General features: G+C 50.3%; 1 protein-coding gene across 9 annotated transcripts in view; it reads right to left on the bottom strand.

The window, feature by feature from the left end:
- RREB1 (ras responsive element binding protein 1) overlaps positions 1-15788 on the bottom strand; it is a 134838-nt gene extending 119050 nt beyond the window's left edge. For 7 of the 9 annotated variants that reach the window (XR_014229844.1, XR_014229845.1, XM_082327583.1 and 4 more), the window contains exon 1: positions 15527-15788. Coding sequence is in view for 3 of the 9 variants with exons in the window: in XM_082327583.1 (XP_082183709.1) it covers positions 15527-15566 (40 nt within the window). In the remaining 6 variants the exon portion in view is untranslated. Of the gene's footprint in view, positions 1-14724; positions 14895-15526 lie in introns of those variants that run through there. The other 2 variants (XM_082327580.1, XM_082327582.1) reach the window with 1 other exon arrangement.
- Between the last annotated feature and the right edge of the window lie 1360 nt (positions 15789-17148).

The following is a 17148-nucleotide window of genomic DNA, read 5'->3' as shown; positions in this document are numbered from 1 at the left end:
AAGGCCACAGAGGTGATACAACTGAGCTCCACAAAACCCTGAAAGGTGTGGAGAAGGTCACTAGCGTCTGAGTACTAGCTACTTCCCATAGCACAAGTCCTAAACGGTATCAAGTGGAAGCATCAAATGGCGGGTTTAGAAGGTTGTTTTTTCACCTTCCCTCCAACAAAGTTAGTAGTTAAACCGCAAAACTCACCACCACAACATGCCGAGTGTCTGTAACAGGTTCAAAAAGCCACTGGACAAGCTCAGGAAAAACGATTCTTGAACCTAAATACTGAACATATATAAAACCCATTCGGCTCAAGAGATTCCAGAAGCTGCACGGTGCTGGAAGACTACACTAGGAAAGCACTGTTAATAGGGGCCCTTTTGCCATAAATCCACATCGATCAGCACCCTGGGCTAGATGGGCTTTTGGTCTGACTTAGTATTAGACACAAGTAAGAATCCCTCTAGTTTTCAGTTTTTCAGGTGAAGAATTCAGCACAACTTACTCCACAGGACTAAAAAACCCTTCCGCCACAGATCCAGAGGCATTTCTGTCAGCTTGAAGAGGCATTCCCCGCTCTGACCCCAAGTTTCACTGGAGAAGGAGGTACCAGGAACTGTTCATTCCAGGACAGGGCAGTCCTGGGGAAATGTCGCCGGAGCCGCAGCTTCAGCATGATTCAGGTCAGGGCAATTTCAGAGGTTACCGTACCACGGCCGTCTTCCCTGTCTGATGGCCAGCGGTTACCACACTTGCAGCAGAGACACGTCCAGCTCCAGAGCTGCCCATAATTGAAGTTTTAACTACCACTCAATTCAATCTAAGGACAGGGAACTCTGAAGTGCACCGCTTGGGAGGGAAGAGACACATCCACCCTTCTGCCTTCTCTGCAAGACAAACCAAGCCCTTCACCAGGGTCAGAGCAGAGCAGCAGGACGAGAAACCTCCGGAAAACCTGAAGTCCTTTCTGCAGCAAACATTTGCCTGAGGCCCTCACCTCGGCAGTGAGTTCAGGCACACTTACTTCCAGGCCTTTGGGCAGGGACGGTGGTTAGAGGCTCGTCTGCGGACCACCTCCAGCAGAAGAGTCCAGCACAGAGCCAGGCCTCTTGTTGGTACTGCCACAGGCCATATTAACTTGTCGCCTTCAATATGCATCCAGCAGAGTTCAGGTCATGGATTTGTTGGAAGTTCATCACTTATTCAGGCTTTTGTGCGAGAGGTCATTGCTGTCAAACTGTCTGCTTTCACAAGCACAAAAGCTCATGTTAAAATGTAAATACTTACAGGTGTTCCGCCAGGCACTCAAGATGAAAGTCAGAGCAAATATATTAGCCCTAGCCGTATTTTACACTGCTGGTAGTACTTGAATGTCATCTGTTTGTGAACCAAGGTTTTTATGTGGGTTCATCTGCCTAGACAGGAAGCGTGATCTAATGGTGAAGACACAGGACTGGATTTAGAGCATTTGGGTTCTTTTTCTGCCTCTGTTACCGTCTCCCTCTGTGACCTCCAGTAAATAAATTCTTCATGCCACTGTCCCAATTGAAAAGAACGTGAATAGATGCCTACTCGGTCCCATACAACTGCTGTGACCCTGTGTCATTTTCACTAATTACTACAAGAATTCTGGAATGATATAGGAAATGTTCATCCGGCTTGTAAAGATAACCTGAGTTAATAAAAAGCAAGAGCCTTATAGAAGAGCACAACACCCTCCTCCCCAAATGCCTGTGTTAAGCTGTTTGTTTTTCAAGGCGGAATCTCTGCAACTTATTATTACATTGGCCTTGATGGAGACAGCATTTTGCAAATTCAGCTTTGCAACAGGCCCGGATAGGCTGGCTTACCCCTGTCACCTAGATTTGTGCGCTGCATACCACTTGCAAGGAATTCAAGCACGACTTCTGTGTTGGGGTAACACCACAAGACTAGCAGCAGGACTACGCTGGCACAGGCCTGCTGGGAAAATCAACTCCCCAGCTGTGGGAAGAAGCAAAGCCGGCGGAGGCTGCAATCACCACGTCACCCTGGAATCCAGTTTCCATGTCCAGTCCAACCTCGTTCTGTGATTGAGCTGCACAGTTCTGGAAAAGCTGGTATCCTCTTCCCTCAGCACTTCCAGCTACACGTCAGATTCTCTTGCGACTTTCGGAAACTACTGTATTAGCTATTAAACTGGAAGAAGTCATCTCGGGCCCGAGAGGAACTCACGTCCGTTCAGTTCAGTACCTACCACAGGGGTCATTTTGCACTGTGCATCCCACGTCACGGAGGTCAGACAGCCCCACCGCCCTTAACCACGCAGAGGCTCTCACCATCAGGGATCCTTGGGATCAACACAGGAGGAAAGACAGCTTTGGCAAACCTCACGGCTAAGGCAAAGTACCATCTCTCTAGAACAACAGAGGGGAGTGGAAGGGAGCTCGAACAACCGTGTCCTTCTGATGTGCGTTCCCTTCCGCTGCTCAAGCGCGCGCAGGAGGCCGAGTGAGCACACACGCCACGCTCCCTGCAGGATGCCACATCCCGCCGTATTTCGTACAGCATCCCAAGGCAAGCCAGATACTTTTCAAACACAGTATGATGTTTGACAGTGTGATCTGTCACAGTGTGACAGGTTCTCAGAGACAACATAGGGGAGAGAGAAGGGAACGGCACTGACAAGATTTATCCAACAGCACTGAACTGTTCCTAGCCACACTTCTTTTAAAAGGAAAAAAACCAAGCAAACAGACACACCACAGACACACACAATTTTTACAACGCGTATTCTTTCTGCTCCTTGCTTTCAGTAACTTGTTCCACTGTTACGAATTTCTCATAACTCTCACTCGCTCATCCAAAACCTTCCCATTCCTACAGAAAGCAGAGGTCTGTTTTGAAGCCAGGGAGGGGGGAAAGAATCGTGGAGCTTGTTTTATGTAGGGCTTACCCCCCTAAACCTGCTCCCGGCCCTGGTCCCCCTCGCCCCCCCCCACCCCGGTGCCGCGTTTTAAGGAGCGCTGGTTATGCTGACATCAGTGAGGCTCCGGGGGCCATCTAGGCAGCTGCTCCTGCTCCTGTGCGTGGCCAAGAGCCAAGTCGCTCTGCCTTTTTGGTGATGTTCCCTCCTGCCGGCTACCCCCACTCCCGCCCACACGTCTGCAGGGTGGGGCGAGGTGGCCACTGGCAGCTTTTCCAAGGAGACCTAAGCAAGGAGAGAAAAAAAAAAAAAAAAAAAAAAAAAAGGCAGCTTTCATTTCCAGCCTCTGGTCAGAAATGCTCAGTGATTTTTGACAGCGTGCTGTGGGTTGAAGGAACTGCAGTTTTTCTTCCCAGACAGGCAGGGCCCAAGTCGCCCTTAGGACTTTGTCACCTAGAGGAGAAAAACACGTGCTCCGTCCTCCCTCTCCACACGCGCAGGGACAGCCCGCCAGCATCAGAGAAGGGCCCGCAGGCCCAGCTCTGTACAGCTGTTCCCCTGTTTTAAAGCAGACCCATCCTTGGAGGCAGCTGTTCTCCAGCCAAACGATGACAGCAGAGCAGCAGAAAGCTCACCCAGACCAACCCGAGAGCGCGAGGCGGGTGCGAGACATCTTCCAGGTGCAGGAAAGGGGCCACCACAGCACTTTTTCTTCCCTCTGCTGCTCCCCGGCAGGGCAGGCAGCATCGCGAGGCGTGCCGGGCACCTTTCGGCCCAGCCAGCCCCACGGGGGCAGGTTTTAGGCAGCTGGATATCTGCAGCCGGTAATCCCAGCGGCAGGGAGCGTCCCCGTGCTGAGCCGCGGCCAGATCCGGGGAGTGAAAAGGTGACAGCCAAGCCAACTTCACATAAGCCCTCGGAGCCTGCAGCTCAGACCCCATGTCAAGATTAGGAAAGTATGCACACACAGAGAGCACATGAGCTGCTGGAGTGCTTTCGTTTAACTCTTGCAGACACCGCATATTGACGGAGCTTGGGTTCACGGCCACGTTTCTTGCCGTCTCTCTTCAAAGCCAACTCTTCTCAGGCCACAAGACCTGCGACACTTCCTCGGGCTGAGCAATACCTTCTCAAGTAGGTCAGAAACTGAAGTCAGTGAGATGAGTTTGGAGCTGCAGCTCACACGGGTTAAAGATTCTGGCTTGTGTCAGGAATACTTTTTCTGAAAGTTAAACGCAGGCCCCAGTCCTGAAACACTTCCCCTAACTTCACCCATGCCAGTATTTTGACTTAAATGGAACAACCTACTTAAATAGAATTATATCTGTGTTTAAAGTGTCTGCAGGATCAGTGCTTGGCATGATCTAGACTGGCCTCCAACATACACCCGCACCCCCCCAGCAAATTTAAAAAATACCTTGAGAGCCATCAGGCTGAGCTGTGTTAAGACAAAAAGAAAAGGACAAAGACGGTAACCCCCACCACAGCACATTTAAAATTTACATCTGCATATGTTGTAGCTGATTCACCGGGGCAGGAGAGATAGGGATGCCTGAAGGCTACGGCTGGAAGCGAGAGAAGGGTCCCCAATACTCGGTTTATCTGGGCAAAGAGGAGTCTCAAAACCAAGCAGATCTGTACACTATCAGCACCAGAAACACTGACAATTCTGGGAGTCACTCAGGATTTTTTTAATTTTACCTCTTCTAAGGAATAAGAATTTAAGTACAGTAACGTTAGGAATCCTAAACTGCCAAGAAAACCCCCTTCAGCCAAGAAACAAACTCGACTCCTTCCTTCTCTGTACCGAGCACAAAAGCAGCAGATACAAACACGAGTTTCCCTGGTGGAACACACCAGCCAAATTCATTCAAATCTTCCCGAAGCGCAACAGGGCAGAACCCATTCCTGTTCCCAGAGCTTATTACAGTAACATGACTAAACATGCTCAGCAGTTCAATGTGATAGGATGCATCCATTTGCTGATGCCAGAGGAAGATGCATGTCTCTTCTACATGGCACTGCTCTCACAGGCTGCTTTTCAAAAGATGTTTTGAAAAGCGACCTGCTGCGTACATTCTTAACAAGTCATAGTATCACCGGCTGTACAACTGTTTGACCTCTACTTGCTATGCACTGTGGACAAAAATCTGACATCAGCTTATTCCAACCTTAGTAACACCAAACTGCTCCTTACAAAGCTGGCTGGAACAGACCACAACAACGCACCGATAAACTCCCAGACGGACCCCTGGAGTGCTGAAAATGCAACTAGTTTAGTACATGAGCCCACATGTTTTAAATTTGGGTTGGTTTAATCCAAGTAAGTAACCTGATTAAAATGGGACTCTTCTCTGGGGGTCTGATTTCTAGATGTTTCCATTACTCCATATGCTTTCATGTTGTATAAACATAACAAATGATACATACATCACTGTTGGGATGATTTAAGAATTCAGTTTAAGGCTACAACACAAGTCACTCAAGGCAAGAGAAGTAGATTACTTTGTGAATGGCAAGAGCCAGCAATTGCACTTCATTTCAGTCTTGGGAAGGTGATGTATTGAGGGGGTGACATCTTTATATTCCCAGTTTCTTCTTCTAGTTCTCAATTTCAGAACCTTGACATTTGTCACTTCTACATACAAGACCTAAAGCAAAAGGGAGAGAGAAGGACGTGGTCCGATTGTGATGCTTTAAAACATGTATTAAAGCTAGGAGTGTTTTTGCTTCTAAACCAAATAACCAGATGCAGACCCCTGAACACGTGTATATACTTGCACCTATACTGCCTAGGGAAAAAAAAAAAAAAAAGAATCTTTGTCCCTTGTGTGCAAACTAGGCGTTTATGAGAGCTGCCCAAATTCTGCCTTGCAACCAAAGCTCTCTGTTCATAAGCAGACACCTCAGCAGCAGCAGCGCGCAGGTTCCCAGCATGCCTCAACCTTGATATCTGGAAAAGCTCCATTATGGGGTAAGAAGATAGTTATAATTAAACATTTATACTGAGGTAGTGCTGAGCAGGTCAGTTCCACAATGTGTTAGGTGGTTTTTCAAAACTCGGTAATTGAATGCTGATCCCTGCCCCGAAGAGTTTACAGCGTAGGAAATCAAAGCATAACACTTGGCATCTGTACACTGGGAATTAAACAAAGACCTCCACCAGTTCATTTCTTGCGTCTTTGGACTAGGCAGCTCATATAAACATCCATTACCCAAAATAGTGGAAATTTTTAAATCAGCAGTCTGGACTTTCCTAATCCACATCTGTGCTACTGGGTTGTGCAGCTCCGTTTGAATCACTAGCTGGGACGGTAACTACAGCATGCAATTTGCACATGCTGCTGGCATCTTCTTGTCCAGTGTAAATTATTTTTGGCCCAAACACTTTTTAGCAATCATTTTGAAAAGACAGCGAGCACACAAACGGAAACATTTACTGCAAGTCAGACGATTCGGGCTGTGCAGGCACAAGAGAGGCTGCCAATGCACGAGGTCGAAAGTCAGGCAACAGCAGATCCTTCTGCACAGGGTCACCCAATACTCCAGGACGACCCCAGGCAGGCATCAGTACATCTGCTATGCAATACTAGCACACGTCAGCTATCAGGCAGACCACGGCCACATGCAAGTCTGTGGCGTTGCAAATCTACTAACCCACATCTTTTCCTATGGAGATTAAGAGTTACGCAACGGTGTAAATAAAAACTCTGGCCCCAAACACGCAGGGGCCATCTCTGCCCCAGATCCATTCTCGGGGAGAGTTCTCTACATTTCCCTTTTCCTGCAGGGAAGGACAGGCCTGGGAAGGACAAGTCCTCCTCCCACTCACCAGAGCGAATATACTCCAGAAAGTTAAAGCACAGCCTCCAGAATTTAGACGAGGGATGCAGCAATGGCCGCACTGTTTCAGTGATGCCCAAAACCAGGATGGAAGAGAATTTAGCCAAAATAGGCTATTATATCTCAAATTCAGTTCGCTGTTTATGAAACAAGCTCCTAAAACAGATGCACTGACTTTGTAACTACACCTGTAGGAATTTCAAGCACCAGAAAAATACAAAGACACTATTAGTGTTTCAGTTTTTTAAAGTTTCCTGGCGTCCTTCATGCTATGAATGCTCAAGAGCTTTCAGCTGTATATACCCCACATAAAATCTTAGTCCAGTGAAGCCTGAAAGAATTTTGCTGTTGATTCGAATGAAGCCACGTTTTCCATTTCTACATACTATTTACACATCTATTGATTTATTAAACACGTAACAGCAACCATAAGGGGGCACGATCTGTGTTCAGCCTGGCCCACTTAACTGTTCTGTGAACATCTTAATTTTCATTTTCTGACTTTTGAGCATTTAAAATGAGTAACCTTACCATTTATTTCTATCTTTTTTTCTTTCTCAAGGGAAAGGGGAACCATGGAAAATCCTCAGTCACTAGATTTAAAGAGCTTGCAAGTTCCAAAAGCTTCACAAGTAGAGATTGGGAGCTGCTTGAACTGCTGTTAGTGGGGCTGCAGAGTTTACAGAATCGACCAGTTCCTTCCTGCAGAGTTTACAATCTGCACGGCTTCCTCCGAAGGTAACCGGCATCCACTCTGAGGTACGGATCATTTCGCTCACCCCTAGAAACCTCTGGTTAGGTCGAACATGGTGGCCACTTCATGATCAGTAAAACGATGCTGCCATTTCCCAAAAAGGAGGAATAGAGACAGAGGATGGAGAAGATTTTTCCCACAAAGTGTAAGTAGCAGTGATATGAAAATAAATTCTTCACTGTTTAAAGAAAAGCAGAGTTTCCAACAGTAAACCGAGTTTACACCAGGGAAATAGCGGCACTGTGATACAGCGCTCTCTACCCTTCTGCAACATGGACAGCCAGGCTCCTGACAGTTCAAAGACTGCCAGGAGATCTTACCGAGCAGAAAAGCCACCTATCTGCTGTAAAGGCTGGAAGTTGCTCCAAGACTTGTTCCAGAAGCTGCCAAGGACCACAGTTTTGAACCTTACTTGGAAATGTAGTAAGATGTAATAAGCAACACCTGGCCAGGCCATCTGATAAGGAGGAAGAAAAAAATGATACCTGCAGCTGTTAGAAAAACAGACCAAAAGAAATATACCCTCCAAATCACCCAAATACACGGCATAAGTTACATCTCTGTAGAGAAGCACTTGTCATTGCACTCATACTTCTTCCCTGGAAAATAACAGTCAAACCTCACGAATGGAAGCCCTTAGTAACCCAACTACATCCCTTCCACAGCTGGCTTCTATGGCACACGTTTCCGCTTCCTGGACCTTCAGTGTCTCACTTACGAAGAAAGCCTCCTCCTGCAGCTTTCCTTCCTTCCACCCAAAAGCATCAGGATGTACAGACAGCAAAATACGTGAGTTGTGCTGCAAGTTATCCAAGTGAACACCGATGCAGGATACCTTAAGGCTTTTGGGGAGAAGGAGGGGATGAAGCAGGCAAGCACATGCACAAGATGCCACAGTCACCTGTTGTCCTCGATACAGCAGCAACTGCATCAACATCAGAAAAAAAATGCACACACAAATGAAGAACAGCACACAGGTATTCATGTCCTGGCTGCTTCTCATGTTCTCAAAACATTTAGAGCAATGAGACATAATGAACCGAACTTAATGAAGAAAATGCATTTTGTGTAACAAAAAGAGGAACGTAACCTAGGCTCTTTCCCCTACCCAAAGCTGTGAGTGGTCCAAATTAAAAGGGATGTTGCTCCCTAAAGGAAATACAAGGAAGTACTGCTGCTTATTGGTGCAAAATCCAAAGCAGTTCTCCCTTGTCCAAGCTGTAACGTTAGCAGTGTGAAGGAGTTTGGCCTGAACACGGGAATGGAATTTATTGCTGTGATGCAAGCGCCCTGAGCAAAGCACTCCCAGGTACTGGTACACCTGAACACTGACATCACCTGCCGTATGAAATGGGACTAACAAGGGCTCGAGTTAAAGCCAGCTAAGCACACACGATAAAAGCAAAGGCCACCGACACTTCAACATGAACATTTTGCTTCTCTTATCCTCAGAAAGGAAGCACACACCTAAATTAACTAAAAAAAGCTTTGTCAACAGCTGATCATCCCCTGTTTTCAAAGGGCAGGTGATGCAGGTCACCCATTCCTAAAACACCTATGAGTATGTTTGTGCTGTTTCAAGAAAGCACATGCTAACACCTGTTAAAATACCCACCAGGAGATGACAAGTGGAGAAGTCTTACATGTATCACAGGCTGGCAATTCCACTGTTAACCACAAAACACAATTCTCTTTTAGAACCAAATTAGCAAGTCGCTTGGGCACATCAGCACAGAAAATGTCCAAGATGCTCAACATACTTTTTACCCAGAGTGACTTAAAAGTCAAAATTCAATTTTTCAAAGCTGACAGAAATTACACTGGGAAGCCACTTGGCCACTGTGTGCAAGCAGCTCTCCCATGCTTTTTGAGAGCTCTACACAAAGAGTGTCCCTCGTGCAAATGGATCTTCAAAGAAACTTCAGACACCAGGATGAGGGGTTGTCTTCTTCAAAAGGAAAAGGATCTCTCGAAATCCTGAGATTAAATAAGCAAATAATTAAATAAGATAAACACAAAACATTTTTGCTCAGGAAGGTGAGATGCAGGAAAACAGTGGAATTTGAAAGTGGCATTCCGCATGCTTCTACAGGAAGACCGGCAAAGGAGATGGGGAGACAATCAAGGCCTCAAAGGCCTCCCTCTCTAATGCTCCTTGGAATACCTATTTTAGTTCAGGAGCCTAACAACACCCGTGGGGGATTTTGACAGCTTTTCTTTTCCCCTGCGGTAGCACCTCTGCCGATGGCTGGGACTCTGCAGGTGAATCCTGTTGTTAAAACAGCTGCCTTTCTCCACATCTTTAAAGCGGCATTCAGATTCTCTTAGCCTTACTTAGTTGAATCACTCTGAATAAACAGTCTCCACCCATCAACTACTTCTTTTGTGTAAAGCACCTATTCAAAGGCAACCACCTTTATTGATTGCTAGGCTGGCCAACCTGAAAGCCGAAATGCCACTATTAAAAAAAAAAAAAAAAAAAAAAGCAGGATACACCAGAAGGCCTGTGTTGTTTCTAAAGGAAGCACAGGTCCAGGCGCTGCTCAGTTACATCAGGACAATTCCTTTCTGACTGCAGGAGGCTGCTCTAACAGGTTTAACACCGGCACAGCCACTAGCCAAGTATCCCACTGACTCTTCTCCCTTTTGTCCAGGCCCTTTTCCAGCACAACGCGAACAAGCTGTCCAACGGGAGTCCACAGCATATGCCCCAGCTGGCAATTATTTGTACTTTTAACATTTCATAATAAAGCATTAGCATGACCTCTAAATAAGTTCCGTCACCCTGTTCTGAGTAAAATGCTGAGGGAAGAGGGGTGAGATGCTCCGGCACTGCTGCCTGCCCGGGAAGCCCGCGCTCTTCTAAGTCACTGGCCCTCAAATGCTGCTTTTCAAAACAGAGGGGTAGGGTGGGGTGGAGGGAACACCTTCAGGTGGGAAAAACATCATGACTGGCAGACATCAAAGATAAGCCATCATCAGATTTCTTGCACCGAAGAAGAACAAAGAGTCAGTGCTCCTGAAATTCCTGTTCAGAAGTACCCCAGAACAGAGCCAGCACTTCCCACCTCAGCCAACCTCACCTATTTTCATTTGTAATCAAACGCTGATAACCAAACCTGGCCTGGCAAAGCTCTGCAAGTTTCAAGCCCTTCCTGGCTCCACACAAATAGCTAACTTTTCAGTGTATCACCACAGACTGGCACTTCCAAAGACACCCAAGTCCTGCCTTTGAAATCACTGCTTATAAAGGTGATTCTAATTCAGGGGCGGGGGGAGCCACAGCTCCCATAGGTGCTGGTTTATGCAGGATATTAAAAAAACAAAACCAACAAAACCAACACGCACAAAGAAAAGATTCCTCATATGGCTCCCCAAAGAAAATCTGCTTTAGCTGCTGAACAGCAACTTGGCAAGTCACATCTCCCACCCCAAAATAAAAAACGAGCTGTCACATGGTCTCAGAAGGCAATCCCTTCTCACCCTCAAAGTTTACATCTGCTCCTCAAGACACTTCCCAGCAAAGCTGCAGGGTACCTGAGCACTCCATCCACGAGGAAGCTGTACTCAAAAGAACACGAAGCAGTTCCTGGCCCCTTTCCAAGCTGCAGAATACTCTTGAAAAAGCGTATTTTAAAGCTGTAATCCCATGACTGACCGTCTTGCTTGAATTCAGAAAGGACGTAAAAGACACAGAGCAACAGGCATTCTCACTACCTTCAAGAAAACCAAAAGCAGCACTACCATCCTCCTCGACAGACAATTATCTCCCGAGAAAGAAGCTACCACATCATCAAGGCAGCCGTCTCAAACTGGTCCAGTAACATGGTCCAATAATACACTCATTTTAAAACAACCTTTATTGCCCTGAAAGAAGAAGACATGATTTCACATGTTTTAAGAGTGTACACCTAAAACACAGATTTCCAAACTTAGGCATCATTCATCAAAAAGTTAAAAGGGGCTTTTTCTGCACATGCATAGATTTCAGACTAACAGGATTTACTTGTTTTCTGCCTGTTCCTGGGGAACCTTTGCAGTTTCTTTTTTCCCAAGACTGTCCCTACAGGCTGCTATCCAACATACATCAGATGCTCTTGGAGCAACAGATAACTCTGGAAGGACATTTGCAAAGGGCACGAATCGAGGGCCCAATGCTGGTAAAATTTAGGCATACTGGGGGAGGGTGGAATTACTCCTGTACGTGGATAACTCGAACACTCGACACCGTCTCCTGGAAGGCTTTATTCATGCATCTAAGTATTTTTTCAGATGTTTTACTATCAAAAAAGGTATTTTAAGGTAATAAAATAAACTGTTGCAATTTAAAAAGTGAATCCCTTACAAAAACACTCAGGTTAATTTTAGCATCCTTCTGTTTAGCTGCTTAGCAACACTTATCCTATGACCTTCTAAGCACCACCTACTTTTACAAGGGATAATGAATATAACCAAAGGGATTTATCTATATGTTTTTAATCTATACAATGTAAGTACACGACCAGTTTTTATTTAAATAAGAAATCCAACCGAGAGCAATCCAAACTATTTCTGCTTAAGAAGAAACTTTCACAGGCTAAAGTCAAGCTACTGTTCCGATTGCAGTGCGACTTCAACGTAGGCAAAGTGATAAAATCCTTAAGGATTGAGAAAAGCGCTACAGAAGTCAGTTTGTATGCCTTAGGAAACACTGCCCTTGCCTTTGGTACCAAAGGAGATTATAGATATTACTAACAGATAATGAAGACATTTGTCTTTCCCCATTTTGAAACTTTAAGAATCTCCTGACCCTCACGATCAAAAATAAAAGCCATTTGGTCAGAGGGTCAGTGAATGTTGTAAAAACTTAAGAATGGGTGCACAACCTGGGTGAGCTGAGTCAGAATAAGATGTTTCACTACACTGAAATCTGCAAGCAAATAAAGTTTCAAACACCCAGATCCAGGTGAAACAAACAAACAAACAAACAAACCCCAGCCAGCAAACACCCTGTTACATTCTGTCTTAATACCAAGCCAAAAATATATATACATTTTTTTTCTTTAGGGTCGTTGTTATTAAAAGAAATGTGTAAGAGCGGCTACATAAATAGTCACTACTGATGGACAAACAACAGTTTGACAACTAGAAGCTGCCTGTGAAATTAGATCAGAAGTTTACTCGATTGTACTTAAAGGATGGTGTTTTTCCAACTGAATTCAGTTCCGAATACAGCTGTCAGGAGGAGGAAGGTGAGGCAGCAAAAGAGGCCGCACTGGGCCGAGCACAGCTGCCCCGTAGCAAGAGAGGAGGCTGGATGTGTCCCTGCCGGCAGGTGAGGGAGAGCCCTGGTACTCTGATTGATTGGATGATGGATTCATGCTGTTTCTGGGTTTCTAACAAACAAAAGGGCCTATTCTTCCCTGGATGTACCCAACTCCCGTTAAGGCTAATCGGCATTATGCAGGCACACCAAGAAAAGACTATATACCCTTAAGTCTTCAAAGAGAAAATTAAAACCTAAAACAAATATGGCTGGCCTGACCCTGAGTCACTGCATCCCTTTCACGCACGCTGACCCTGTGGAAAACAGGAACTGCGGTAACAAAACTCGGTGCTTGTGTCAAAACGACAGACCTCAACGAAAAAACTTCAGCCATCGTAACAGCTGTCTACTGTGCGCTGCAGGGGTGACAAGACGGCGTTCTTTAGCAACTGCTCCTGTTGTTAATAAGCACATTTTTTTTCAAGGCGCAGGGCTGGAGTCTGGTGTTGGAACGGTAAGAAACACCAACTGCATTTGCTGTCTCTCCTACTCCACTGCCCCCGAATCACACTGAACTAGCCGTTTAACTACTTTCTCAAATACGTAACCACACTCGATCTTACCTACAACAGAAGACAGAGGAAAGAGGGAGTCGGGATTAAAACTGGATGGTTGGTGTGCGTCCCCCTCTTCCCTTCTCTAATCAGTTCAGTGCCTCCCGGGCAGGATGCTGGCTCCTCGGCCGGCAGGACCAGAGCATCAGCTCCGGGCCGGACACCCCGGCGCGGCCGTGGGAGGCGCCCGGGCCCCCGTGGGGAGCCCAGCGGAGCGGAGCAGGGCGCGCAGGGAAATGTGCTGAGCCAGGAGAAGCGCTCTCCTCCTCCTGCCTAACCCGGCGAGGATGCCGAGCAGGCGAAGATATTGCAGCCGAGAGGTGAAACGGGGAAAATAAAAAAAAAACAAAACACAACAAACGGGGGGAGAAAAAAAAAAAAAAGGCGTGCGTGCGGAGGGGAGGCGGGGGAGAAGTGCAGGGAGAAGAAGCCAGAGGAAACTTATCTGCGACATGACAAAGTTCAATCCACCGCCCTCCCTCCTCTGCTGAAAAAAAAAAAAAAGTTGCAGCATCTCGGCGCGCCGCGCTCCCCGCGGCCCGGCCCGGCCCCGCGCTGCCCAGCAGCGGCCGCGCCCGCCCCGGCCCGCGCCCCCGCCACCGGATTGGGGGGGGGGGGAGCCCCCCCCAGCCCCCGCACGGCGAACTGGGCGGGAGGATCTGCCTGGCATCCTCAGGGCGGCCCCCGCCGCGCCGCCGGGGGGGTCCCGGCCCGTAGCAACGGCGATGGGGAGCGCAGTCGCCCGAGAGACGGGTCGCGGCTGGCTCCCATCCGCACCGGGCACCGGCGGGGGGGGGGGGGGGGGGCGGCAGCCGCGCGGCCCTAAACTTTCTTTTCAGCCCGAACACCGCCGCGGCGGGGGGTTCTCCACCACCGCGCCCCCCCCCCCCCGCCAAGACGGGGGGCGAAGGGGGCGAGGGCGGCCCCGGGCCGGACCCCCCCACGCCTCGGATGCTGCCCGGCTCCTTCCTGTCGTGGTGACGCCGCCCGGGCGTCCCTGCCCGCCGCCGGCCCCGCCGCCCAGGGATGCGCCCCTGGCCCCGCACAAAGGCAGCGGGACGGGGGGCACCGCGGCGGGCAGCGGCCAACCCCAACCTCCCCCCCCGCCCCGGCTCCCCCCCCCCCCCCCCCCCCGCCGCCGCGCAGGCCGGGAGGCGAAAGGACACACGCACGTCCCTACCGAGGGGGGGGGTCGGTGGAGAAAGAGGAGGAAAGGGGAAAAAATAGAGTAAAATCGAGGAGGGGGGGGGAGAGGGGGGGGGGGAGAGGCGAGGGGAGCGGCAGCGGGGTGCCGGGGAAGGGCAGGCACGGCCGGCCCCGCCGGGGGGGCGGACAGCCGGGGGAGAGATGCGCGGCGCAAGCCGGCGGTACCTGCGGAGAAGGGGCGCCTTCATCCCAACTTCCCAGCGCCGGCGCGGGCCTCCCGTCCGGGAAAAGCGGGCAGGGGCCGCCGCGGGACCCGCCGCCGCCGCCGCCGGCAGGAAAATCAGCCCGAAGGAAAAGTTAAAAGGCAAGCGGCTGCGGGCTCGGGAGACGGGGGCGAGCCGGGCTAGAAGATGTTGCTTCCTCGCAGCCCCATCCAAATTGTGGCGGTGGCTGGTTAAAAATAAACTTTGCAGCAGGAGGGGGGGGATGATCTGGCCGGATTCCTGAGCTCAGACGGTTTAATATGGATGAGCATCAGGTCCTGAAGGCAAAACGCCGCGGCTGGTGCCGCTGGTTGGTAGAAAGTCTGCAACAGGGAAGGGGGAAAAAAAAAAAAAAAAAAAAAAAAAAAAAAACAGGAGCCGCGGAGGGAGGAGAGGAGAGGGAGGAGCGGGGGAAGGGAAGAGGGAGGCTACACGAACTCATCATCATCTCCACCGCTGCCAGCCAAACTTTTTTTCCTCCTCTTTTTTTTTAAAGGAAACTTTTTTTCCCCCCCTAACAAGCATTTCATTTTTTAAAGAAGTCGCACGACCGGCCGACACGCTGTAACGTCCTCACCCCCGCGCCTGCCCCCTCCCAGAAGTTTATTTTTCCTCCTCTTTCTCCCCCCCCCCCGCGTAAGAAAAAGAAAAGAAGAAAAAAAAAAACCCCAAACCCCACCAAACCCAGAGATCCCTCCGGAGTTAGGGCACGCTCCTGCCCTTTGTGAGGGAGCGGGGCGGCCGGGCAGCCCCGCGGTACTTACGCCGGACTTTGCTGGGGCTGGGCTGCTTGCGCCGCGACATGCCGGGAGGATGGGCCGCCGGGGGGGCGCGGGGGCGCGCGGGGGGGGGAGCGCGCACGGGAGGCAGCCGCAAACTTGTTCCGGAAAAAGGAATCAAAATGGCGTTTCTGTGGATGTGCAAAGTTCATCAACTCCGCGCTAACTTCCCGTCCTCCGCGCCTCCCTGGAGGGGCGAGATGGGCACGGTTAGGGACCCCGCCGCGCCGCGCCGCGCTCCGCGGGCGCCCCCGCCCCCTGCCCGCCCCCGCGCTGCCCCGCGCACCCTGATAAGGAGACACATCACGTGTCGCTCCGGCTCCTCTCCCGGGGACGCGCTACCGCGGCGGCCGCCTGTTGCACACAGCATCTCTATCTCGCCCTCCCGGCGGGGAGGGGCGCCGCCGCGGAGCGGAGCGGAGCGGAGCGGGCACAGTCGGCCCGCGCCCCGGCCGGGCCGCCGCGCACCGGCCCCCGCCGCCCACCGGCCCCCGCCGCCGGCAGCGCAGCAGCGGGATGCCCCGGGCGGGCGGGCGGCGGCGGCGGGGCGGCCAGGTGCCACGCGGCGCCCCGCGCCCTCCCAACGGCCGCGCCCGCGGGGCTCCGCCGGGCCCCGCTCCCGGCCGGGCGTCCCTGCCCGGGCCCCGGCAGCCGGCGGCGGCTCTCCCCGGCCGCCCTGTGCGCTGGGGGCTGCAGCGCGTCCCGAGCCGCCGCCGGCGGTGCCGCGCTGCCGGCTGCCGGCTTTAGGAATTCATCTGGGCTCGGCGCTGCCCGTGGAAATGTCTGTGCATCCTCCTCCTCCTCCTCCTCGGCCCGGCCCGGCCCGGCCCGGCGCCTCACCAGGTACGGCGGCCGCAGGCAGGAATCCGCTGCTCCGTGAGCAGAGCTCGGCTCCTGGTTTGGTTTGTTGGTCCCCTCAGGAAACTTCCGTCCCTGTGCGTTTTGGGTCGCTGCGGGGGTCACTCATCCGCCCGGCTGACGACACCTAAAATTTAACAAGAGCCAGAACATCAGCGTAGGAACGGGAGATCCAAATGCCGCGCCGAATCGAAGGCGAGACTCGGAGGTTTGCAAATGCGAGTAGTTGCAAACTGCACAGGCGCTGTATGCGGCACTGCACGCGTGGTCCTTTCCCTCGCTTTCACTGCAGTGGAAGTTCAGAGATGGGGAAGACTCAACAAGTGATGGAGCGGTGTTCAGAGTCGTGGGGATTTCACCTTAAAGCCAGTACCGGTTTAGAGTTGTGCGACAAATAATACCAGTCCATAAAACCAAACTATCTGGAAGTGCTCCATCCTGAAATCTTGATGGGGAAAAAAGGCAAAGCAAAACTGCTTGCGAGGAGTGCCGTAATGAGTATAGGAGGAACCAGTTTACGCTTTAAGGAAATGGTTATTTACACTATTTCTAAAGCTACTAAAACTAGGCCTTTTAAAGCTGTTACTGGTGAGATGGAACCTGAAGTCACAGGCTGTTTTTTAGAGAAATCAAGTCCTGGCCTGTAGGCAAAAGGCTTGTACCAGCTTACCTGGTATCCTATCTCCTGATTGAAAAGGAATTCACATGGAAAAGAAGGCTGAATTCCAGCTATGTGGCAGGAAGCCCTC

Source organism: Platalea leucorodia (genome assembly GCF_965183815.1).
Source record: "Platalea leucorodia genome assembly, chromosome: 1".
Classification (NCBI taxonomy): domain Eukaryota; kingdom Metazoa; phylum Chordata; class Aves; order Pelecaniformes; family Threskiornithidae; genus Platalea; species Platalea leucorodia.
The sequence above is the reverse complement of the archived record's forward strand: the minus strand, read 5'-3'. Positions and strand labels throughout refer to the sequence as shown.